This window comes from Meles meles, chromosome 18 (assembly GCF_922984935.1).
Source record: "Meles meles chromosome 18, mMelMel3.1 paternal haplotype, whole genome shotgun sequence".
Lineage (NCBI taxonomy): Eukaryota > Metazoa > Chordata > Mammalia > Carnivora > Mustelidae > Meles > Meles meles.
The window spans coordinates 33,478,609-33,506,024 of record NC_060083.1 but is presented as its reverse complement, the minus strand read 5'-3'; the positions used below and the strand labels follow the sequence as shown (position 1 = coordinate 33,506,024).

The window sequence follows — 27,416 nt, the reverse complement described above, 5'->3', positions numbered from 1 at the left end:
ACTCAATCTCACAGAGCCTGTGACCTCACCTCTAAAATGAGAACCGGGCAGAACAAGGTGAATCAAATGAGAAAAATGTGAAGGAAAGTAAGTATCGCAAATTAAAAATCCTGTGGAACTCTTTAAGCTGTTCTTCCTGAGATGAGAAGTAGAAAAGTACCAGCCACAGTCTGACTTTCTTGAGCTCCTTCTTCCTCCTTTTCTCTCACCTGGATTCCTTGCAGAGGAACCAGCGAGAATGAACAGCTCACGGGGCTTGGGTCTGCTTGTGCAGAGAGAGGCTTTGGCTCTAGTCCCTAATAAGGCTGATCGAAGGGACAACTTTTGTGGGGGAAATAACAGTGTCAGCAGTCCCCACAGTAACCACATTTCTTTGATCTCTTGGCACCTAGTGTTTTGAAAGTTATTTAAGGATGAAAGCCTCCCCCAAAAAAACTACTGTCAAAGGGGAGTCCAGCTCACCTCAGATCCGACCACCTCTGTTTTGCATGTGTAAAACAGAGATGGTGACAGCTTCATAAATATGAAATGAGCAATGAGAGGTCAGTGTTTTTATTGCTGTTTGCCGTGGAGCGCTGAGTAAAGCTGAGACCAGTTACATACACCTGCCGGGGGAGCATGGTTTTTGATATGACCACGATATTTGATTTGGAAGTTTAAAAATATACAGTGTTGTTAATAGCTCTTAGTTAAAAAGAGAAATGTAGTTGAACTCCAGTATTCATGATTTTCTGTAAGAGCAGGAGATGCCAAGTCTTCGGGTTTACATAAAACTTTAGCTCATAGACGCCTCAGTGAATGGTAAAAGCTGTCTCTTGGCAGATAACAGGAAGTCAAGCAAAGAGTGAAGATAAGGCCAACCCCGAGCTGCTATTCCATCTTCCATGGGTCACGGCACTAATCTTTCTGGTCTCCCTGGCCAGAGCCCACAGCCTTCACCATTCCAGTTTTTCTCCCACATGCTACAAGAGTGCTCTTTCTAGAATGCTTTCTATCGGTAACTCCAAAATGCCTTCAAGATATGTTAGCATGATGAGCTCTTGCCACTCTGTCAAAACTCCCATCCCACCTCACCTCTTCTCCTCTTCCCCATAACTGACCCCCAATACCCCAACTACAGAATGATTCTGTGCCTTTGTACACACAGCGACCTCTACCTGGAATGCCTCTGTCCACTCTCTTCGCTCAGCAGACCTACATATGCTTCAGGACTCTGTCTGCAGCCAGCTTGTCCAGAAAGCTGCCCCTAGCCACCCCCTCCCCAGACTGCTGAAGGCGCCTCCACTCTGAGCCTGCCTCTCTCATAGCACCCATCACACTGATTAGAACCTTGTAGTGACTTGTCCGTTGCCCCCATTGGACTGCTCCTATCTGGAGGGCTAGGATCAGACCTCATTCATAATCCTATCCGCAGCACTTTAGACCATCTGGTCCTTCCTAGGGAGTCAGTAAAGGTATGACAAATCAATCCACCACACAGCAGTAGATGGGAAGTTGGATTTGACTTCCTATCCCAAATACGTCAGCAATGAGGTCGGTGTTACATACTGGGCCAATAGATAGAAAATGCAATACATTCTCCTCTATTTACTGAGGCCGTGTTATGGGCATTTCACTGCAGTGAGTCCACATAATTCTTTTCCTCAGCTTATGGTCTAGTACATTACTTCTAAGATTTAAATATTGCCATGACTTTCCTACCCCGCCTTGTTATCTTAGAATAGATAAAAGACTTTTCAAAATCTAAAGAGCTTCTTCTCACCTTCATCCTCCCCACAGTGGGTGGACCTCTTTTGAGACCACTTGCAAAATAGTAGTCTTGTTCTTCCTTTGTAACTGTGATTGGGCCAAGAGTATTCTTTATTAAATTATTGCATTTATTCATTTAAGACATCACTATTAGGAATCTGCTAGGTGCCAGTTGCTCCCATGGACCGAGATAAAAGGCAGGGGTGAATCTGTCTATTAAACAAATAAGCTGGAAAATACTCAACAGTATATATCTTAGATCCAAACTACTGGCCCAAATATGTTTTGTAAATGCGGAAAATTTAGATACATCCCATATAAGTAGAACCAAAAGGCAACAAAGAAAATTAAGATAACTCTAGCACTACCCCCAAGAAAAGTAGTTAAGCCCTTTAAAAAGCTCAAGCTAGGGGCGCCTGGGTGGCTCAGTGGGTTAAGCTGCTGCCTTCGGCTCCGGTCATGATCTCAGGGTCTTCAGATCGAGCCCCACATCGGGCTCTCTGCTCTACAGAGAGCCTGCTTCCCTCTCTCTCTCTCTCTGCCTGCCTCTCTGTCTACTTGTGATCTCTCTCTGTCAAATAAATAAATAAAATCTTAAAAAAAAAAAAAGCTCAAGCTAGGATATGCATTGTGCATTATAATGTGTAGCTTTTCATAGGGATATGGGGGGAAATATACATTTAAATCGCTTATTATATGAAGGGTTTTCTTTGATCCCCTGATGTCCATTTGGAATTCCTGGTCCCTAAGTAAAGAACTCCCAAGTGGGCATACTGAGGTTTGTGCGCTCAACATCAGCCATTCTGGTCATCCACACAGAAACAGAAGCTAAGTCTGGGAATGGAAGACAGGACTCTTTGTCTCCCTGGGAAGCTCTAGAAGGCTTATGTTTCCCTTGATGGGAAAAATCTAAAGATTGGATTTTTCAGGATCAATCAGGCACCTTGTTCAGTAATTTGCAGTAGAGTGTGAAGACAAATACAGAAGGGAAGCAGCCAAACAGCACAGTCCCCTTGGTGAGACAAAGGGAGGAGGACTGTAGCTGACTACTCCCAAGGTGGTCTTGTCCGTTCTTATTTATTTCTGTTCTCCCACATACTCCTTTGGCTCTTGGAGATCACTCCTGCTGTGGAGCTGATTCATTCCCAAGTCATCCATCCTCTCTCACCTCGGACCCAGTGTCTCTAGCCAGAAGCAAAGCAGGACTGGGGAGAGCCAAGATAGGCTATCGTGGAAGGGAGAGGGAGGAAGATTTGGCACAGGTGGAGTTATAGAATATGAACAGGCTCAAATTATATGCCAACCATTTACATGAATCTTCTGAGACTGTTTACGCTGCTGTTTGTTTATTTTTTTAAATCAGTACTTATCTTGGCCACCACAGCCACATGTAGTTGACATGAAAATACAGAACACCTCCATGAGACTCACAGTCCCAGCATCAGTATAATCCCCTGTTCTGCTCCATGGTTACTGCCCCCAACTCTCTCTCTCTCTTGAAACCACAACAAGGAAACCACAGTATTAGACACAACGCTGGCCCTTGGGAAAAAGGGACAGAGGCGCCAACCAGGAGCCCCTGCCTTAGGTTCTCTCAGAAGTCAAATATTGCAAATACTTTCTGCAAGCTTTTCACAGTTGGTGCTTTCTCTCACTTAAAAGACCTCAGTATGGCTGCCAGTCCATTTATCCCTTTCTCCTCATATGGGCTTGGGAAGCAGACAAGACAGAGGTTCAAGTCCAGACTCTCCACTGACAAGCTGTGTGGTCTTGAGCCTTGTTTAAAAGTTCAAGTCTCAGTTTCCTCAGCTGTCCAATGAGAAAAATACTACCTACCATGTGGGATTGTTACGAGGATTAAGTGAAATATTTAGGAGTAAAGTACGGTTCTCTGGTAGATATTAATAGACGTCTTCCCAGGATCCTCTAAAGATCCCTAAGCTTCCTATAAACCATTATCTGTTTTTGTTTAATTCAGGACTTCCTTTTGATCTTTTTTTGGTCATATTTTATACATGCTTTATTTTTAAGGGTAATCTATTACCTTTAAAAAAAATAGAGTAATTTTCTTAGGAAAATCTGCCAAACTCACCTTTGGCCAATGGTTCTTTCCCATCATCAGAAAACACCTAGCCTAACTCCCCATCAGCTGAAAACATCCTCTACCAGACACTTGATATACCCAGAGCCACAGTTCCCTGAGGAATATGCTGGAATCTATGGCCCCTCCTTAAAATGTGCTCTCAAACAATGGAGTTTGGATGAAGTGAAAAAATGCTGCACACGTTTGATTGTTTCCTGGGGTCTTGCTGACAGCAAGTGTTTCCTCACTCCATCCCAGGAGGAAGAGAAAGAGGCATTTTATTCGGCCAGGAGCTATTTTGGGAATATTACTCCATACAAGGCACAATGTGGGCCACTGTGGGGGATGAAGAAATGAGTCAGACCCAGTGTCTTCCCTGAGGAACTTAACAGGGAAGATAAATGCTCATTTCACACAATTTTTGGAATACCTATGTATATCCTCTTGTAGGTCCTGGGGATACAGTGAGGAAAAGCAGACCAGCTCATGTAGCTCATGTTTTCTTGGATAAGCAAGTAAACTAATAAATACTTCCAGATTATGATAATATGATAAATACTAACAACGAAACAACAGAGGATAATGTGTAAGAGTGAGGCAGAGGATGAACCTGGTAGAAATAACTCGGGAAGTTAGAGATGCAGAGAGTGCAGATGAAGGAAAATTGGGAAAACAACAGGGAGTTTCACAGAAAGGAGTCATGTCATAACTCTGTGTGGATGAGGGGTCTGTAAACTCTACAAAGTGTAAGTAAACATGTTAGGCTTTGTGGGCAGGTGGTTTGGACTGCAACTGTTCAATTCCACTGTTAAGACGCGATGCAAAATAATGAGTGGGTTGTGTTCCAGTGAACTTTTATTTATGGACACTGAGACATGAATTTCACATAATTTTCATGTTACAAAATACTCTAATTTTTTTTCTCAGCATAGAAACCTTTCTTACCTCACAGGCTGTACAAAAACAGGCAATAGACTGGAGTTGGCCCGCAGGTCCTACCTGCCCACTCCTGCTATAGACTCCATTAAGGAGTTAGGGTTTTATTCCAAGGGCATTTAGGAGGTTTAAGTGATAGAGAGTACCGTGATAGAATTCATGCTTTGAAGACACTATTCTGGCTTCTGTGGATTGGTGAGGGCTGGGCATAGAGGCAGAAAGACCAGTTGGGCTCTGAAACAGTCGTGTGGAACAATGAGGATGTGGACAAGAGGGACAATAATGGAGTTAAAAGAAATGGAGAGGAGGCCAATTTGAAATACATTGTGCAAGTAGAGTTGAAAACACATGTGCGTAAGTCACTGTAACACAAAACAGAGAGTATTCATGTCAGGAAGAATAATAGATACAGTTACTGTTGGAAATCAGAGAGCGTGAGCTCCTGTGGAAGGAGCCTGGGTCTCTCTCACTTGGGTAGGTTTTTGACAAGAGGAGATGGGAGAGACATCAAGCTGTAAAGACAACTTGTTTCCTAAGAGTCTGCATGGTGATGGGGAAGGAACTTTGGTCTGAGACAGACTCAAACTCTCCAAACCTCCTGTCTTCATCTGTAAACTTCTATGAAACCCTAAGCTCCTTGAGACCACGGACCACATCACTTGCCTCTCGGTATCCCTGCACCCTCGCTGGCCCACAATCTGCCATGGATTCAGTGAGCACGTACCGCCCTCCGCTGCACTGTGGCATATGCCAGCTGTGTATGTGCACAGTCGGTGTCCACCTGGAGCTCACATAGTGCTCCACAGGGGCGGTATATGGTGGTCTGAAAGACAGAACAGGAACTTCACGTTACCTTGGGATCAGAGAAGGCTTATACACAGGAGTGACATTAACACTGACTGCTGAAGGAAAAGGAAGGGATATTCATGAAATCAAAGAACTCAGAAAGTCAGAAAGGAGAAAGAACCTTTCTGGCAAAATGAAGAGTCTACATGAGAGGATGAAGCCTGATACGTTTGAAGACCAGACAGTCAGGGAGAAGAGAGCAAGTGATGGGGCAGGGGCTGAAAGACGGAGAAGGCTCAGGTCCCCCACGGCCTTGCCGGCCAGGGCAAAGGCAAGGGTGTGATTCCAGACGCAAGAGGAAGCTGCAGGTGAGTTTGGGTTTCACACAGTCAGGCTCTGCCACTGGTTAAATCGGAAGGATGCTAAACAAGTGACTTAGTCCATCTCAGAGGACTGTTGTAAGAAAGAAATGATGAAATTATCTATAAAACAGGCTGGCAGATTTTCATTAAGTGTTAGTTTTCCTTTCCTTCCGTCCAGAGGAAATGTAAGGAGTCATGGGAAATAAGGCTCAGAAATTAGGTTAAATGCCTGGCAAAGGAGTCCTTATTTTGTAGTTCACAGGAAACCAAAGTAACTATAGGGACTGTCCCCGACCTGTTAGCATCCACACAGAAGTCAGACCTGCTCATCTGAGCTCCTATTCCATGCTTGTACGACAGAGAGGGGGTTGGGTGTCCAGAGATCCATCTGGCATGGGTCCTGCCTTCACGGGTTTTAATCACTTAAAGTGATAAGGAGAAGCATGGGGTGGTGAAATGGGCACAGCCAGAGCGTGAAAGAACAGCCCATCAGCAAAGAGCACCAGCATCCAAAGGAAGACGCTGAGTCTGCTGGGAGGATTGGAATGTGGTTGCTTTTGCCCCTGTAGCTGGTTATTTTAATTCCATGGGGGCCCAGAAGGATTTAGAAAGCTGTGAACTGGCCACATATCTTGGATTCTGTGTGTATAAATCAGACAGCTGATACTATGCTTCCCTTTGTGCCCTTTAGAAATGTCAAGTAGCTTGCCAGAGCTCATCCCTGCAGGCAAGAAGGGCGCCTCTCTCCTGGGAATACAGCAACACAAAAATCTCAGCATCTCAGGAAGCTCAGCAGGAGAAGGGCCCTTCCCCTGTGGAAGAGGTGCCTGTTCTGGGAGGAAGGCTGGAGGGGAGACAGTCCTGCTCAGCTCTCTGTCACTTGGTTTTGAGTCTGTGCTATTGTTCAGCTCCATCCACTGCAGCCTTCGAACAGTAGTCAAAAACAAGTGAAAATCTCTCTGGACATCCTGTAACTCAAGGATATGGCAGTGTTCCAGGGAGAAAGGAAGAGTTTAAAGTCTGTCTGAATTAATGACCCATGTGCCTATTTTCAGTCCATAGTGTCTCAAAAGTACCCAAACATAGAGCACAGAGAATCACGAAGTAAAATATAGTATTAATGTATAATAAAGCAGAATAAAGAATATAATAATAATGAAGCCCAGGTAATCCAGCTTAGGAGTGGAGCTCTTTCACACCATCGGAAGTACTGAACTGGTATGTTTTGTCCTACCTGCTGTCAACATGCAGGTTTCTGCTGGGCAGGCCCTGACTCTGCCATCCCGGTTGCAGTTAAGGCCATGGATGCCCACCCCACAGGCTGTGTGCCGCGCCAGTTTGTGCCTAAGACATCTGCTGCCCCCCGCCGACACTGTGCCCTGCTGGTCAGGATACATCCACCCTTAGAGTCTGTCGGAGCAATCACCGGGCATGCACTCAGTGGGATGATGGTAAATGTGTATGAACCGGCTCTCAGCAGGGGGTGGGGAGGTGTCTGTGCCTGTGTATGTGTGTGTATACGTCCACCTAGGACTATTATACATTTTCCTGATAGAGAGGATATATAGCACACAATTTTCAAATCATCATAATAAAATATATAATATTTTTTGTAAGTTTCTTATAGCCTGTTGATTAACCCAAAACGCTTTTGTTTATTTTTATCAAACTCTCGAATCTGTAAGCCAGCCTGTAGCCACAGTTAATGGGTGAATACAGTTGCCATTTAAGTGTTGCTAGAGGTTTTCATTTACTTTAAGGAAGTAAAACATGGAGAAACAGCAAAGATTTATGGTGGAACTCCACTCATTCATCAGTGGCACAAGGCAACTTCTCTGTCCAGTCATGTAACAATTTTTTGAGTACTAGAAGAATATTTCCGCAGGGTTTTTTGGTGCTATTCACAATAGACAGCCAGAGAAACTTGTAACCTGAATTACTGACATTTTCTTGATCACTTTCTTAAGTCAGGACCAGTGATCAGCACGTTCCTCCTGCCAAAGGCCAGAAAGGAAATGTGTCAGGCTTTGTGGGCCACATATGGTCTCTGTCACGTATTCTTCTGTGTGTGTTCCACTGCCTTTTAGAAATGTAGAAACGAAAACCATCCTCTGTTCCTGAGCCATACGAAACCAGACTTAGGCTGGATTTAGCTCATGGACTGTAGTTTGCCATTACCTGACCTTCACAGTTCACAAAATAAACAAATCAAGACCTGATTTCTGATTTTTATGGTGTAAGTATTCCAACTTAGCCAAATTCAAGCTACCAATGTAATGTCACTGAAATGACTGGAAAGAGATGTGCACTGGCGCACCATTATGTATTATTTCCACTATTTAGGTACCACAGATATCAGTAACCTTGAGAGCACAAATAGCAAAACAGCAGCAAAACAGGGAGCAATGAGTTTTGTATATTTGGTCTTTGTCTTTAATATATTTAAGTTCATATAATTTAATTTCTCTTGATGGCTGTGCTTAAACACTAGCTTGCAAAATTCCTGAAATTTTAACAGTCCATTCTTGCAAGCTATCTGGGTCAACCCCGGCGCCCTGCTGCATTTATCCCATTCAGACATGGTTGAGAGCCAAGCCCTGACATGGTCCGTCTCCCTATCTGTGCCGCCTCTCAAAGCCAACCCTATCATGCCACCTCGTTTTCAGTGTGCCATGATGAGAGGATTTTGCACTCTGTACTTTGTGGTAAATCCGTGACCTTCCTACCTCTTGTTTAATGTTCTAGGAAAACCAAGAGGTAAATCTACCAAGGAAAGATATCCTATAAATGTAAAGAGAAAAGTGATTTCTATGTGAGCTGAGGCTTGGGGATTAGTTCTGCTTCCATTAACCCTAACGGTGCCAATGATTCAGACTTTCTGAGCCCGAAACTGCAGAAATTACTGAAGGCAGTTTTGTTTGGAGGCACCCGGGGTTAAGTATCCAAAGTAAATGAGAGGTGAAGCTCCATGAAAGGTGAAGGCCGGCAGCACCTCGACCCCTGGAGAACTGGTAATCATTCAACAAACATTTCATGGTAGGCTTGGAAAGAGAATTAAAAACTATTAGTAATAATAAGAATCATACAAATGATGACACCTTTCATTTAGAAGGTCAAGGGGATTAAGAGAAAGAATAAATTTGGACCAGAGCCATAATAGGAGGGAAATAAAAATGCAACTAGATCAGACTGTGGTTACTTACAGTGCTTACACACTTTTCAAAACCCTGGATTTTAGACATCCCTGCTTCTGGTCAGTATCTGTGTGTCACTCTGTCATGTAGCAGGTAAAATTATGACAGTACACACCATATCCAGATAGGGACATGTTATTTTTGTGGTTACCAAATCTGACCATAAATAAATGAATATAGCTTTCTGATTCCAACTTTGCTTTTAATCTTCTAGAAGTAGTGGGTGCAGGAAGGCTTTACTAGTGTCAAAAAAAAAAAAAAAAATTCTTTGCCCTTAATTTAAATCATTGTTTTTCTAGGGAAATTTAATTTGGGGAAAAAATGTTTTTCTAATTAACTGGAAGACTGTGTGCTATGCAAACAATAAAGATTCTTGTTTGGAAGTAATGCATGCCCCTACTCCTAAGACTATCAAGGGAATTTAAAATAAAAAATGCAAGCAGCTCTGACCTCGTATTTTGCCAGAGCTAAACAGAATTCCCAGATCCAGAGTTTTCACGTCAGTTCCCAATTTAAAACCCACAAGTGTTGAGTGGGTTCATGCTTCGGCAAGACACATCTTCTCATCTCTAGAAAGGACTGTATTTGATCTCTTTCTGGGTGTCTCAGCACGTCCCTCACTCCCTCTTTCTTCCTCTTGTGCTATGGTTGGCCTCAAAGGTTAGAAACTACACAATTAGATGGATCGGGGAGGATTTCATAATGCTCTGGTGCTGGGCTGGGCAGTCTAGCCAAATTCTGTTCATTAGCTAAGGCGCCGGGGTGAGTGTGGCCGGTAAGAATGCCGTTTTGGTTCCATTGAAGTGCTGATAGGGAACAGGAAATAAACTTTTATTTTTTTGGTTACTGAGCAGCAGTACAGACAAGTGAAGAGTCTGGGGTGCTGAGAATCTGGAGGCCAGGAATTAATCTCCATCTCAACCACTTACTGGGCAGCTCAAGCAACTTCTGTGCTCTTTCTGTCTTTTTTCTATCCTGACACTATCTTCTTATTCTTTATGTATCAGCGTCAGATTTCTGTCTGAGACCTGAAGCACCCCAAAGTCAAGAATCAAGTAATCAATTCACTCACCAGTTACTGAGCCACCTGTGCTGTCCTGCGTGCCCAGACAGGTGCTTCGTAAGCTGCAATTAATCCATCACGCTCCCTGATCACAAAGAACTTAACAGAAGACAGAGGAGGCAGATCTCTTAGAAAATGAATACAAAACAATAAAGCAAGTGCAGTGTGACAGAATGGTAAAACTGGCAAAGGAGCTTCCCTTGGAAGATCAGGGAAAGCTGTGGAAAGGAAGGGACTTTGAACCACTCTCATTTGAATGAAGGGGAAGATAATTTTGGGGAAGAGGAGAGCATACCAAAAGAGAAAAAACAGCAAAACCTGGGGCTGAGGTCAAGTGACATAAAGCTAAAGGTGGGGGGGTTCGAGCAGGGCGTGGGCAAGCAGCAAGAGTAGACCTCTTACAGTATGCTTCTTCTGACGTGTGCACAGGAGAAAGCAGCTCTGGGCTTTGAGGGAGAAGCTGGACAACAGTAGGTTTTCGATGTTTGTTATCAATTAAGTAGAAATTAATTAGACACTACTGCAATGTTGATCTCTTTTTAAGGACTTTATTTATTTATTTACAGAGAGAGAGAGCATGAGTGGGGAGGGGCAGAAGGAAAGGGAGAGAGAGAATCTTCAGCAGGCTCCACACTAAGCATAGAAGCTTAGGCTGCATCCCAAGACCCTGAGATCATGACCTGAGTTGAAATCAAGAGTCAGATGCTTAACCGACGGAGCCACCCAGGCACCCCTGTAATGTTGTCTCTTCATGCCTTTATTTTTGTGGGGTCTTTACTGCTCAAGAAACTGGCCTGAAAAGTTAAGATCGAGTAAGTGGCCAAAGCAGGGTATATTATTCACAGAGCTTATGCCATGAAGCTGGAAATATACCGTCGCTGTAGACTGTCCTGCCTGTGCATCCTAACACTTCCAGTCATGAATTTTCTACTTTTGCACTGATTCTGTGACTTCTCTCCTCACATTGTAGACTTCAGGTGACAAGGCTGGAACTTCAGGGGCTCTTTTTCTTAAGTTTTCACCATGTGGTTTTTATAGCTGCTATCCAGTAAATAGAGGTGTTCAGCTAGAACTCTCCTTCCCAAATGACTCTACTTGCTATAGCTTAGATAAAAATGAAGTATTGTTAAAATAATAAAGCGTCATATTTAAAATATGCATAGTTATTTGATATAAATATAGTGAATCACAGCTTGAGCCAGAGCCAAATTTTAAGAAATACTAACACCTAGGTTTTGTCTGGTACCTTTCTTGCTAATGTTCAACTGCTATGAGCCATTGCATGATTAAACCCTGCTTCGATTTCCCACACCTAAGTAGAAACAGTTGCCCTGATCTTTATCTTAAAATTGTAAGTCTTCTACAGTTTTAAACTTCATATACATGGCCCCAGTCCTTCGGGGATTTAGAGCTGCTTATAAGTGATTTTCTCATGGCTTTAATAGTAAGTCTTTAAACTACCTACACATAACTTTCCAGAGAGACCATGCTAAGTTGCCTTCTTAGAATTCTCAGTGGGATTTCAAAGTGATTCCTGCTCACTCTATTTCCCTCCCTCATTTTTTTAAATGACCACAAGCTCCTCTCTTCATGTCAAAAGGGTCCACCAACCCAACGAAGTACATTGAAGAAAAAGACTGTTGGTTGCCCCAGAACAGACTGTCCATTCCAACATGGATTTTTTCCCTTCCATGTGAATCTTCTTTCAGGTTATGAGATCTAATTACACTTAAATGCTTAAAACTTTCCATTAATAATGGAAATTATTAATAATTAATAATTAAGGAGACCATATCTCCTTACAAAGCTGTTCTTTGTTTTGTTTTTCAAGAAACTAGGGTCCTCTTTTCCACCTGAAACGTGTTTTGTAAAACACATTTCAATAGAACATGAACAGTTGTTACTAAACAGTAGTTTCTTTCAAATTTTAAATATTTTATATTCAAGAAACTTGTCATTAATCCTTTGGAGGTACTCTCACTAATCCCAAATTCTTTATTTAGGAAGCCCCCCTGAATCCGTACCCTTGACTCTCACTTTCCACTTGGAGCTCCTCCACATCAGTCAATAATGCATGTCTCAGTGGTGACCAGGGATGTTTCTGTTTACAGAATTTTTCTGTATTCCTTGCTTCTAAATATCCTCGCAAATTTATTGCTGATTTTCATTTTGTTTTGTTTGTGAGGTCGTCAGTGATTTCCTTTTTTTTCTTTAGCTAGTTATATGCAACAGTAAGTCCAAGCTGACTTTTAGAGATTTGGTTTCTTCAGAGCTAGTAACTCATAAGCATAATAAAATATTTTGGAAAAAAAATGCATACATAGATATATATATAATGTGTATAGTAAATGTTTTAGAATATATATTTGTAAGGAAGTGTAGGCCTAATGTGAGATTTAACATATAATCTTAATCATTTGATTCTAACATTTTACAACATGTCTCAGAGCTTCAAAGGGCAAGGGACTGGAGAAGGAGAGGATTCACAGGAAGAAAAATACCTCCTTGTTGGAAAAACCTGTCTGTCCTGGGGGGGGGTGTGTGTATGTGTGTCCATGCATGTAATCAAATTGTATATATTTGATTTGTAAAATATTTAGGAAGCACATTCTATGCACCAGACACAAATCAATGTACTAGAGGAGAGAGGGAAAGGTGTTTCTCCTATTCTCAGATTTGTCCCAGTCTAACAAGAGAAAAGGTACATACAATAGGGCATAATATATGTGTAATAAATCTTGTTTTCATATGAATACAGGGCTTTGGGAGCATAGAAACAGGTGTATTTAATTATTCCTGAGAATTTAGAGTTAACTTTCCTAGATTCCAACAGATTAGTAGAGTTTCACCAAGCAGTGGTTGGAAGATGAGCAAAAGACACAGAGGCAGAAAAGTACACAGAATAACCAGGTAACAGGGAATTAGAGAAAAGACTTTGCTGTGAGACATGGTAGGATATTAGGTTAGTAGAAAATGCCTTGTTAATTAAATGCCTTTCATTTTATTTTGGATTAACTTTTTAAAGATTATTTATTTATTTATTTGAGAGAGAGAATGAGCAGGTGGGAGGGCAGAGGGAGAGAGAGGTGCAGACTCCCTACTGAGCAGGGAGCCCAATGCAGGGTTCAATCCCAGGACACTGAGAACACAATGTGAGCCAAAGGCAGACACTTAACCCACTCAGCCACCCAGGGACCCTAACATTTCATTTTATTTTGAAAGCAGCTGGACAGTATGAAAAGATTTTAAGCAGAGAAATGAAATAATGAGATCTACATTTTTAAGATATAATTCATGCTGTGTTACATGGTTGTGTATAAAGATAAGAAGATGAACAGAAAAATCAGCTTAGGAGAGTTGATCAGTTAATCAATCAGGCCTACAGCTCCTTGCAAAAAAAAAAAAAAAAAGTTGCAGACTGATGCACATGATTATTAAGTCCTGCTCTAGAATAAGTTCAGTGTGAGGGGAAGAGGGAAACTTAATGGGAGACATTTTAAAGCAGAACCTCTGGGTTTAGTAATCAACTGATCATGAAGAACTGGGGAAAAAGAGGAAGCAAGGATGCTCTGAGATTTGGGGTTGGGTGAGTGGGTATATGGCAATGCCATGAGCTAAAACTGAAAAACAAGAGGAGACACATATTTTGGCAAAGAGAAGTACGAGCGGGCACTCTCATGGAGATCTCCAGGAGGAAGTTAGGCCTCAGAAGAGGCCTGAGAGAGACTGGACCTAGAATTACAGTTTTGAAAGCCACTGTTAGCACATTAGAGTGAATAAGGTCACTGCCCAGAATAAGCATATGGAGCAAGAAAAGAGCCAAACCAAACCCCCAAGGAACATCACAGCAAAGGGAGAAGTAAAGGAGGAACCAGGGAGAGCCCAGAAAAAGGGGTCAGGAGATAGGAAGAAAGGGTGCAACTGAAACTGAGGGGAAAGAAGGCTACAAAATGTCAGGAAGGCCAGAGAGCAGGCTGTCCCAGGAAAAGGCTGTTGCAGACAATCAGAGCACTAGGAACTTTAGGAAAACAATTTCTAGAGAATGAGGAAAACGAATTAGATTCCTAAGAACATACGGAGAAGCTGAGGGTACACGGGCAGCAGCCCTAAAGCAGAGGGGCGTGTGACTCAAGAGAAACAGCAGGCTTTATGGGTGGTTCGGATTCGTTTTGAAGTACTTTAGTGTCACAGGGAGTATGACTTAAATCTTAGATCCTATAGCTTGTCATCATGAGGTTTAGAATGTGCAGGCCTTGTCTTCCATGTGCCTTAAGCTCCTGCTTAAGGACTGCCTTAAACCTTGCCAGGGGTAAACTGTCACTTAGGACACTGTATACCAATGAGGCACAATTTATCCTTCCTGATCACAATTTTCTCAACCAGTGGAAAATGTTATAAAAGAACATGGCCTCGGGACGCCTGGGTGGCTCAGTTGGTTAAGCAGCTGCCTTTGGCTCAGGGCATGATCCCAGCGTCCTGGGATCGAGTCCTGCATCGGGCTCCTTGCTCAGCAGGGAGCCTGCTTCTCCCTCTGCCTCTGCCTGACACTCTGTCTGCCAGTGCTTGCTCGCTCTCTCTCCCTTTCTCTCTCTGACAAATAAATAAATAAAATCTTTAAAAAAAAAAAAAAAAGAAAGAAAGAACATGGCCTCACAGTAAAACGGGGGATAAGAATTTGGGTGTTAGGTTGAACTGTGAATGAACACTTACCTCAGGGATGTCAGGTGTGGAGGGAGCACTGAAGTGCAGCCACAAACCCCAAATCCTCAGGCTGAAGACAAGCCAATGAAAAAGCCCAGAAGACAAGACCAAGGAGAAGGAGAGCCTGGGGAGTAGTGTGTGGAACATTACAAGAAGAGAATACTTCCAGAAGAAAAGTGTCCAGTAACACAGAAAGAAATGAAAGGAAGCTTCTTTATTTGGAACAAGAACGTCCCTGGGACCTTGAAATAGCACTTTCAGTAGCATGGTGAAGCCCAAACCGGACCTGGGCAGCTAACAGAAAAGAATGTCCTAGTGTACCTTCACTTTCCCCATGTAATTAATAACTTGTCTTCTACATACAGTGAACTGTTACATATAGTGTGTCTGAGCATGTGTGTGTCTATCCATACGTACACAGATACATACACATATGTATATCTAGGATATATTAATTACCGTTCCATGACTAATTATTTTCCTCTCTAGTTTTAAAAAATAATTGTGATCTTAGAAACTGACTTCTTGTCCCAAGGAAGATTGTGAGATGTGCCAATACAGGAAAAAGAGGGTAAACTTCCTGGGTTTTTTTTTTTAAGATTTTATTTCTTTATTTATTTGAGAGAGAGAATGAGAGAGAGAGAGAGCATTAGAAGGGGGAGGGTCAGAGGGAGAAGCAGACTCCCTGCCAAGCAAGGAGCCCAATGCGGGACTCGATCCTGGGATTCCAGGATCGTGACCTGAGCCAAAGGCAGTCGCTTAACCAACTGAGCCACCCAGGTGCCCCCAAACTTCCTGTTTTTTGAGAGACACTTTTGATAGAGTTTCTGTGATGCTTCTTGATGTATGAGTGAATTTCATGCTGTCTCTTTCTGTCTCTTCTTGCAGTGGAATGGAGCATGTCTAAAGACTTTTGTCCTTTGGCTGGAGAAATCATCATGGAAAACTTGCAGACCCTGAGATGCATGATCACAGGACTTACAACGGTAAATGCCAGATCCTCCCATTAGGCTTCCCATTCCCCTGCCCCTGATGTTTGTGCTGGGATTTGGGTAGCAAATGCCTCCTCTGGAAGCAACTGCCAACACCCAGTTCTCTGGGAACAACTGCCACTCGTTAAGTGTGATATGTCTGGTATCCATAATCTGAACCCCACAAAGGAGTGAGCAGACAGCATGAACCACTTTGTAAGCTGCCATGTTCTACAGAGATCAGAAAAAGACTGGCCTCATGCAAGCCTTGAAAGCTGCTGCTCTCTGGATCACAGTCTAATCTTCAGGGGGGGATCAAAGGCTCTGAGAGATCCAATTTTGACTCCCTGTCTGATGGTAAAAATAACAGCCTCCTCTAACCCTCACCCCCATAGCCTCGGTTGAGATCAGTCATCTATTGGAGTCATACAATTTCCTGAGAGAAATCCTTTTTCCTTGATTAAAAAAAAAAATCTAAATCTGCTTTCACAGAAAAGAAACTATATATGGTGGCACTACATTTCTTAGTAACCTGAACCAATTTAAACTGTGAATGAAAAACTGGAACAAACTGTGCTTATTTGTTTAACCAATCTAAACTCAAACATTATTTATAGAACTATAAACCACATGAGCACATGAAATGCAAAAAATAAAAACATCTAGAGCAAATCAGTTCATACTGGAACAAACCTTTATCTCCTCAAATAATTAAAATGCAGCAAAACAGTCATCGAAATCATTTTTAATGAGAAGTTTTTAAAGTATGCTTAAGTCAAACCTGTATTTTTTTGCACCAGTTCAAATAGTTAATATCTTAGACCCTTCTCTGAGACAATTTTGTTTTTGTTGCTGTTCTCCTAAAAGATTAGTCCTTTAAAATGGTTATCTGTAAAGTGTAAAGCTGAAACCCAACATTAAAAAGCTGTACTAGGTTGCATCTCAAGTTTGAACCAACTTATTCTAATAGAATTCTTGGTGGTTGGGTCACCACCACAGAATCTTGACTTTTAGTCCTAATCACATGTCTACACCGGGGCCAAAACTGTGGATTACCAGAGCAAACAAACCCCTGAGTGGGTGGCCCCCAAGAGATGCTATCGGCAGAAGACTGATTCCCAACCCTATAGCTCACATGATGGAAGAGGGCCAGAAGAGAACCCCAGGGAATTTCCTTTGCTTAAAAGAAAAAGTGATATTGTGATAAAAATGGAAAACTCTCCACAGTGAGTTTCTCTAATATTTGAACTAATTTTTATAGGGATTAAGTTTTTCCATTTGGTCGTCCAATGAGCGCAATTCAGACACCATCCTAATCATATAAAAGCCTAGGAGGAGACTGACACTTCTATAGAATCTATAGAATCGCCATAACCTCGAAGTACCTAGAAACCTATTTTTAATGTTAAAAAAATAACTTTATAATACAGTAAGGCCAACATTATTAAAATTTCTAGCAAAAGCTCTACAAAGAAGCGGTGGTTTTTTGGTTTTTGGTTTTGTTTTGTTTTTTACCTCTAACGCTATTTTACAATTTTCACAAGCAATGTTTTATCAAACACTGGCTTCAAAAATGCCTCTTTGGGTTCACTGGGGGAAAAAATAACTTCTCAAAGCAAAAATACAAAGTCATACAAAACATTTGAAAAGATTTTAAATAAACAAAAAAAACTCCTAAATTTTTAGTGTCATAAAACATTAAAGAATGTTAGCCATTGTTTTAAAGATGGTTTTAAAATTGAAATGAAATCAAAGAATGAATTGGAAAGTTTTAATAGCTGAGTAAAGATATTCATTGCAGCATTATTTACTGTGGCACAAAATGTGGAAACCATCTTAATGTTCACCAGAGGGGGGCTGCTTAAATAAATAACAGTATTTGCCCACAGTGAAGTCCTATGCAGCCACTAAAAGAATGAACCAGATCTTTGATGTACTAATCTGAAAAGATGTTCAGTGTAACTTGTTAATTTTAAAAGCAAGTCGATCAGCTAATAAAAGTAATGGTGACTGCCTCGGGGGAGGGGAAAATAAGGAGAAAGAGGTAAGAACCTGCTGTTTTGGGTAAACCTGGCAGACCTGTGTGTGACTTTTAATAATTAGTGTATATAGTGGGAGGAGGAAAGGTAATTATGACATTCCAATTTTTGAAAAAAGAAAGCTCACAGAAACTGAGGGCACCCCAAAGATGTGTATGTACACATCTTTGTATATATACATAAATGTAATAGTCAGAAAAAGGTAGAAAGCTAAAGCATGGCTATCGGATTTCCCAGTGGATCAATGAGTTAATCAGACACAAGAATCTGCTTCTAGAGTAAAAGTGATTCAGTACAATTCCTAATGCATACCTTCTCTCTGTTTGATACTTTTCAGGGCCAACAGTATTTTGTTCAAGTCTCGGCTTATAACATGAAAGGATGGGGACCTGCTCAGACCACGGTACCGGCATGTGCCTCGCCTTCTAGTAGGTGGTAGCTGTGAACTCGCTCAAGCCTGGCCACAGGCTCCAACTCCCCCTCCATCCATCCTCAGGGTACTGTTGCCATTCCCTCTCCCCAATGCTTGGGACTGACAAGACTTCCACAGAGTAGCATCTGGGCCATGTAAAGAATGACTCCTCTGCAGAAATGCAACTCAGTGGAATTAAAAGAGAGGGGATCTGGAACAAGCAAGACCAAATTTGATACCCATGATACCTTTTTAGTAGTTGTGTGGCCTTCAAAAGTTCCTTAAATTCTGAATCTGTAGAATGAGTCAAATACTTCCTTTCCCAAGGCTTTTGTGGGGATGTTGTGAATGACATGGCAGGAGTGGCTGGCCCATTCTAGCTCTCCTCACACCTCCTCACCCACATCTAATTGATAGGAGAATGAGATACAGCAAATCTTACTTACCTGACATTCTGTCAGAAGAAAATGCTTTCTACTAAAGGCACTCTTCCACACTCTGCTACAAATATTGTAGTGGTGGCTGAGAACCCCAGCAAAAGCCTCTTCTAATTATTTGAAGATTAATAATTTATTCTGGTATATTTAGTAGTCTCTATAACCAGAAAATTTAATCAACCAGAAGAAATCTCTAGATATACCATATGATAGATTTTTCTGCATAGTGAGCCTATTGCTCTGAACTTGTTTTCATTTTTTTAAGAACCTTCATGAATGTGATAGTTCAAAATGGTACCATATGCTTCTTGTAAGAGTGCAAACTGCTACATCCTTTGGGGGACACAACTTGCCATAATTAGAACCATCATTTATTTTACCCCATAATCACACATCTAAGAATCTAACCTAAGGAAACAAACACAGGTAAATAATTATTAACAAATATCCACACTGTTGCAGTGTATCGATACAGTGAGAAACCATGTATGCAAGGGAGAACAAATATCCAATATTAACTCAGTGGCATTATAGAACAAAATGCAACCACTAAAAATGGTGTTTAAAAAAATGCATTGTATGGAAGAAATTCTTACTTTTTAGGTTTTATGTAAAAACATAATGCAAAAAATTTTTTCACATAGTTAAGCTGTGAGTTTGATTATTATTAGATAGGCCTGTCTGCACATAACTATAAACTTTGACAATGGATATTTGGGTTAAAGATTGTGGGCTCTTCAGTTTTCTTTTGTATACATTTATGTACTTTTCATGTTTTATAACAGCCCTTTTCCTAGGATCAACCATGAATCAGGTGGCATGTTACGGGCTTTCATCAGTGTCTCACTGAATCCTCACATGAGTGCTTCATCACTGTTCCTGTCTTATGGATAAGCACCACCACCTTCATTGTCTGCATCCCTCTGAACATCAGAGCCAACATAAGATATTACACGCTGGGCATTAATCTAAGAACTTTGTATAGATTGACTCATTTGATCTTCATAACAGACCCATTGCAGTGGTTTTTATTAGTAATCCTATTTTACTGGTAAGGGAACTATTCACATAGAGGCACATGCATACACAGTGCCAAACATCACAAAATCAGCAAGCACTGAAGTCGGGCCAAAACCCTATGGCCCTTGTCCTTAACCACTATGCTATCGTCCTCCTCTATTAATAAGGAAATTGGGACTCAGAGAGAATGTTGCCTTGCCCAAGGTCACAACTCTTGTATGTGGCTGAGCCAGGATTCAAGCCTAAACCGATCGAGCCCATGCCATGTCTCCTATGCTGTGGGAATTAGTGCCCTGCTATCCGGCAGACAAACGGGCTAAGAGCCAGCCAGCCAGCCAGGCAACCAACCGTTCATGTCTATCATTTCTGGTGGATTCACATAGCTACACCAGGTGATACAGGGCTCTGGACCAGAGACACCTGAGATCTCTAAAGCCCCTGAGTCCCATGGGCATTTGATAATTTAATTATTCCTGTCTTATTTGGACATCCTTCTTATTAAAGACATCAGAAACACAAAGTAAAAATATTGCAAGAGTAAGATACTAAGGGAAACTATCTCATTCTAGGGAGAAAAGAAATGTATATATTATTGATGAAGGGATAGTAAGGATAAGAAAAGGGGAAAAAAATGATAGTGTTGGTTGACCTAAAGGTGAAACAGGGGAAAATTTCCCACTCCAAATTCTGATCTGCATATGGATACATTTACTTATAAGCATCAGATATTCTATAAACTTCAGATTTTAATCAGACATTCTCCCTCACAGCCTATTGCAAGGGCTTTCTCCAGAACGACAAGAACAGTCTTCCAGGACTGGGAAGAGTCACTTATTACTTGCTAATTAACAAAGCAACTGCCAATACTTTCTAACATGGCCCATTTGACTAGTAGGGGTATCTGGCAAAGAACTAAAATCCAAACATGTCGTTACAGTTGCTGTAGACATGCCATATCACTTGGAAAAGAACAATATAGAAACACTGCAGCTCTATTTATAAACAGAGTATGATGTAGTGAAGCAGCATATATCAGTATTCAGATATTTACTAGGGGACAATATATTCTAACATGACAGAGTAATGGGAAATTTGGTAATATGTTCCAGTAAGCTATAAAACCTTTTTTTATATTTTTACAAAAGGCCTTAATGTGTTTTTACAGACTTATGTTATATGGTATGGTACATAATAAGAGAAAAGGACCCAGACAGGCTTGTCTGAGTTACGATCAGGAAAGCCCTGATATCACCAGTGAATGTAAGCTCTGCATTGTGTTGCAATCAAAGTGTCTCATTACCAGAACAGTGAACTGTATTATGTGGCACAATCTGCTCTTTTCCTACCACACTAAGTTTATTCCTGTCAGGTTCCTGATTTCTTAATATATTTTCAATTTTCTCCCTCATCCCTAAAGTCTCCTATTTTATGTAGTCGTCAGAACCTTCCAAACATCTATGAGAAAAACTCATTCTTTCCAAAAACCTTGGCATCATGTCCAGTGCTCACTTGAGCTGCAAGTTAGCATTAGCAATTTTCAAATGTATCATAAAGTCGTCAGCTTGAGCTCGCCTCTGATGTCATAGGGCTCAGCTGAAAGAGCCAGCTCTATTTCGTGTCCCCTTGCATTGATGGCAGTATTAACACTCATTAGAATGTATTAGCATGTGCAGGGCCACATAAGAACTCAACCACCCAGAAGTCTTACTCAAGCAAACATTACTCTTCTTATCATGAGCACTAAATATGCATTCACCCAACTGAGGGAACAAACTCAAAACGGCCTTTGGGAATCCATGATAGCATTTATGAGAATCACTTGGAGTTTGATTCCTCAGACATTTCCAGATTTCCCAGTAAAAGCACCTTTCCTAGCCCAGGCTACCTGAACACCATCCTTCTATTCACAATGCCTCACCAACACTTAATGAGTGTCCCTGATGTGCCCAGATGGTGCTTTACTCACATGATGTTTTTAAGCCTCAAACAACCTTTAAAAAAATACCCAAAAACTCACTTTACAGAGAAGAAACCTGAGGCAAAGAGAAATTAAGTCACGGTTTCTGCCCACAAGGAACAGAGTCTACAGAAGGCACCTATGCCAATTCCCTGTCTCCAGAGTTGACCACAACTAAGCCACACCACACAAACTCCAACCAAGCTCTGACCCTCCTTCCCAAAAGAAACAAAACAAAACAAAACGTGTCTACAGTATAAGGAAACAGGCACTATATGGAAGGCCATGAGACTGTATTATGGTCTTGGCTCTGCCCCCAGACAAGCTGATTAACATAAAACTGGAATGGTTCTCTCTGGGCCTCAGTGTTCTGAGAGGTGAAATGGAGACCAGTATCTAGGGGAAGGGAGGAAAGAGGAAGGATTCGAAAATCTCTGAGGTCTCCTTCTTATAGGGTTAGAAATGATGTTTCCATGTTCACTACTCAAGGAGCTTACTCTTCATCAATGAACTCCCTTCTTTTTTTAACTTAACGATTTACATCATATTGCGCTGGATATCTAATAAACCTCTCCTTTCATCCTCACAAAAAAATCCTGTAAGGTAGATACCATGTTCATTCTTCACATTACAGAGTAGTGGCCTTGTAAGTTTAGTGCCTTATAGACACTGAGCCAGAAGCCCGAAGAGCCAGAGTTCATACCCAGCTTTATCTGACTCCAGAACCTGTTCTTTCTAATAGCTGTTCTAAAGAATACAATTCTTTCTAACTATGAGGGACTGTTAGGCCATGGATGAACCAATGAGTGATGTTTTTACCTAACTTTAACCATCAGGACATCTGCATAAGTTTCTGAGCAAGGGAGATTCCATACTTTAAAATAAATCTGGGGGGAGGGGAATTTGAAACTGGTTCAGTTAAAATTTAAGCCTCAGATATACTCATGAACTAACTGGCTTTACTAGAAAAGAATGACTAGCATTTTTAGAAAAAGACATTTCAACCAAGAAGTGTTTTAAGTTATTGCTTTTAAAAGGTTCAGAGAGTAAAACGGGGTGGGGACAGATAGAAGAAAGGATGGACTATAAAGTGACAGACCTGCTGAAAAAAAGACAAAACAAAACAAAACAAAACACAAAAACCCAGAGTTGGAGACAGCAGAATTACCATCTTGACATTAGTCCCATACGGGTTATTACTCTTGATATCATTATAGCCAAATGGAATGAAAATAGAAGGGGGAGAAAAATCTCAGTGGGTATTGCAATTTAAATTTGCCATGTAAGCTAATACTGTATATTTAGAGACTGAGCAGACAGGGTGGTTGGTGGCTCGGGAGTATGTGCAGGGGTTGCTGTGCCAGCTAACCAAAGCAGACATTCATTAGAGCAAAATGTAGATTTCCATTTCTTGGCATCTGACATGGGCTCTTTCCTTGGAAAGAAATGTCAATTTGGCCAAAAGTGTGAAACCTACAATAAAAGCATTGGAACTGTGGATTTCATCTAGTCTGCACATTCCCACCCCTTTCTTTCCTACTGTGGAAATCTAGTTGTGATTTGGGGTGCTGAGTGGAGGGATGGAGGGGAGCGGATTAGGACCCGGGATGCTGAAAAGGAGGGTAAGGAGCTGGGGAGGGGAAACTGGACTCCCAGGGTCCCTGTTTTCTTTTGGCCTTCAGTTACTACTTTCTCTTGCCCTAAAATTGCCCAACACAAAACCAACCACAGTTGCTGTTTTGCACAGGGCCCCGAACAATGGCAGCCCCAAATTCTTGGCACGGCTGGGTGCTGATCCAGAGTCCGGAAGGTGTGAACAGAACCCAGCTCCTGAGGCTGGGCCTCGGGAGAGGCCTCCCCCACACTGAAATTTCATTGTTTGTTTCTTTTGTTCAATAGACTGGAAAGACTATGACGACAGAGAGCCCAGACACAGGGGACAGAGTGAAGTTTTGGAAGGTCTGCTGCAACAGGTCCGAGCCCTTCATCAGCATTACAATTGCCGGGGTAAGGATAAAAATCTGCACTGGGCCATCGACTGAGGTCTCGGTGGCGCCGGTAACGTTAGCAGTTTCCTAACTGGGTCATACCTTCTCATTCATCAGGGAGAGAGAGATATTAATATTTGTACATCTGGAATCACTTTACAGCACTATCTTGCTTTAACCCTTCAGAAGAGCATTCCCTCTCTCATTCCCTTGTTCTCTTTCTCTCTCACCCTTTCTCCATGCAAACAGTTTGGAAAAAAAAAAAAAAAAAAGCTCAAGTAAAACAGCAGCTGCCACTAGTTCCCTTCCCTTTGAATTGTCCCTTCACAAAATTCCTCAGCGTGCTGGGTCTTTGGGATATTCACCCACGAACTTTTCAGCCCCAAGGAAAATTCCAAGAGCATCCCCGAGGAAGTTTAGCCAATTTTTACAGTAACAAGAAATCTTCTTGTCATATTTGCAGGAAGTTGGCAATGCAGTTTCACATCCACTATCTTTTTCATCCATGTTTTAGCAATCACCACTAAGGCTAAGTGATTTGACCAGGGTCAGAGTGCCGGGAAAAGACACAATCGGATTCTGACCTAGGTTTTCTGTCTCTAAGTGTACTCTTCCTGCCATACCTCATTTTTGTCCCGCCCTGAACACTGGGACTAGGCATTAGGTTTTGATCTCACCCTAATTTTAATCTTCCCCCGTACTACTGTTTGGGAGAAAGAAGAGCACACACATCTCTAGACCTAGCCAGAAAATCTCTGAGAGGCTTTCAAAAACTTCTCTTCTATGTGGGCTATTCAAATGGGACAGGGTCAGGCTTCTGATCTGTGTAATGATTCATGGAATAGGCACTTAGCTTTATTTGGAGAATTAAAGCCTCCATAAAGTTTTCATTTTCTTTTTTTTTTTTTTTTTTTTAAGATTTCATTTATTTATTTGACAGAGAGAGAGATCACAAGTAGGCAGAGAGGCAGGCAGAGAGAGAGGAGGAAGCAGGCTCCCTGCAGAGCAGAGAGCCCGATGCGGGGCTCGATCCCAGGACCCTGAGATCATGACCTGAGCCGAAGGCAGCGGCTTAATCCACTGAGCCACCCAGGCGCCCCAAGTTTTCATTTTCCATGCTCCTTCACCCATCAGATCCCAACTGCACTGCACTCTCTAAAGGCAGGGCACTGCTGGGCCAACTAGGTAAGAAATCCATGAAACTATGAGATGCTAGCTGGGTTTGTACTAGGTATAAAAAAATTATACTTGGTATGAGCAAGCAGTTGGTCCCTACTGTATAGCTGTAACGACAGAGCTCTTCAGAAGTGTTGGACATAGCTAGAAAGGAGGATAAGTGTTTCCAAGAAAATATTTTTTTTTAATTTTTATTAACATATAATGTATTATTTGCTCCAAGGGTATAGGTCTGTGAATCATTAGGTTTCCTCATTTCACAGCACTCACCATAGCCCGTACCCTCCCCAATGTCCAACCACCCTATCCCTGCCCCCCCCAACTCCAGCAACCCTCAGTTTCTTTTGTGAGATTATGAGTCTCTTATGGTTTGTCTCCCTCCCGATCCCATCTTGTTTCATTTTTCCCTTCCCTACCCCCACAACCCCCAGCCATGCCTCTAATTCCTCATATCAGAGAGATCAGATGATAATTCTTTCTCTGACTGACTTATTTCGCTTAGCATAATACCCTCTAGTCCCATCCATGCTGTTGCAAATGGCAAGATTTCATTTCTTTTGATGGCTGCATGGTATTCCATTGTGTATATGTGTGTATATGTATATGTGTGTGTGTGTGTGTGTGTGTGTGTATACACATATATATACACACCCCACGTCGTCTTTATCCATTCATCTGTTGATGGACATCTAGGTTCTTTTCATAGTTTGGCTATTGTGGACACATTGCTGCTATAAACATTTGGGTACACGTGCCCCTTTGGATCACTACATTTGTATCTTTAGGGTAAATATGCAGTCGTGCGATTGCTGGGTCATAGGGTAGCTCTATTTTCAGCTTTTTGAGGAACCTCCATGCTGTTTTCCAGAGTGGCTGCACCAGCTTGCATTCCCACCAACAATGCAGGAGGGATCCCCTTTCTCCACATCCTCGCCAGCATCTGTCATTTCCTGACTTGTTAATTTAAGCGATTCTAACGGGTGTGAGGTCGTATCTCATTGTGGCTTTGATTTGTATTTCCCTGATGCCGACTGATGTGGAGCACTTTTTCATGTGTCTGTTGGCCATTTGGATGTCTTCTTTGCAGAAATGTCTGTTCATGTCCTCTGCCCATTTCTTGATTGGATTATTTGTTCCTTGGGTGTTGAGTTTGATAAGTTCTTTATAGATTTTGGATACTAGCCCTTTATCTGATATGTCATTTGTGAATATCTTCTCCTATTCTGTCAGTTGTCCTTTGGTTTTGTTGACTATTTCTTTTGCTGTGCAAAAGCTTTTGATCTTGATGAAGTCCCAGTAGTTCATTTTTGTCCTAGCTTCCCTTTGCCTTTGGCATTGTTTCTAGGAAGAATTTGCTGCGGCTGAGGTCGAAGAGGTTGCTGCCTGTGTTCTCCTCAAGGATTTTGATGGATTCCTGTCTCATATTGAGGTCTCTCATCCATTTTGAGCCTATTTTTCTGTGTGGTCTAAGGAAATGGTCCAGTTTCATTCATCTGCATTTGGCTGTCCAATTTTTCCGACACCATTTGTTGAAGAGACTGTCTTTTTTCATTGGACATTCTTTCCTGCTTTGTCAAAGATTAGTTGACCATAGAGTTGAAGGTCTATTTCTGGGCTCTCTATTCTGTTCCATTGATCTCTGTGTCTGTTTTTGTGTCAGTACCGTACTGTCTTGATGATTACAGCTTTTTTTTTTTTTTTTAATATTTTATTTATTTATTTGACAGAGAGAGAGGTCACAACTAGGCAGAGAGGCAGGCAGAGAGAGAGGAGGAAGCAGGCTCCCCACAGAGCAGAGAGCCCGATGCGGGGCTCGATCCCAGGACCCTGAGACCATGACCTGAGCCGAAGGCAGAGGCCTAAACCACTGAGCCACCCAGGCGCCCCTGATTACAGCTTTTTAATAGAGCTTGAAGTCTGGAATTGTGATGCCACCAACTTTGGCTTTCTTTTTCAACATTCCTCTGGCTATTTGGGGTCTTTTCTGGCTCCATATAAATTTTAGGATTATTTGTTTCATTTCTTTGGAAAAAATTGATGGTATTTTGATAGGGATTCCATTAAATGTTTAGATTGCTTTAGGTAGCATAGACATTTTCACAATATTTGTTCTTCCAATCCATGAGCATGGAACATTTTCCATTTCTTTGTGTCTTCCTCAGTTTCTTTCATGAGTACTTTATAGTTTTCTGAGTACAGGTTCTTTGCCTCTTCGGTTAGGTTTATTCTTAGGTATCTTATAGTTTAGGGTGCAATTATAAATGGGATTGACTCATTAATTTCTCTTTCCTCTGTCTTGCTGTTGGTGTATAGAAATGCAACTGATTTTTGGGGCGCCTGGGTGGCTCAGTGGGTTAAGCCACTGCCTTCGGCTCAGGTCACGATCTCAGGGTCCTGGGATAAAGTCCTGCGCCGGGCTCTCTGCTCAGCAGGGAGCCTGCTTCCCTCTCTCTCTCTCTCTCTGCCTGCCTCTCTGCCTACTTGTGGTCTCTCTCTGTCAAATAAATAAATAAAAAATCTTAAAAAAAAAAAAAAAAAGAAA

General features: G+C 41.7%; 1 protein-coding gene across 1 annotated transcript in view; it reads left to right on the top strand.

Moving 5' to 3' along the window:
- The window catches only part of ANKFN1 (ankyrin repeat and fibronectin type III domain containing 1), a 160,134-nt gene that overhangs the window by 68,795 nt on the left and 63,923 nt on the right, over positions 1–27,416 (top strand). Inside the window, exons 6-8 of the mRNA XM_045983860.1 lie at positions 15,763–15,860; positions 18,222–18,312; positions 23,610–23,717. Of these exons, the coding sequence (XP_045839816.1) occupies positions 15,763–15,860; positions 18,222–18,312; positions 23,610–23,717 (297 nt within the window). The remainder of the gene's footprint in view (positions 1–15,762; positions 15,861–18,221; positions 18,313–23,609; positions 23,718–27,416) is intronic.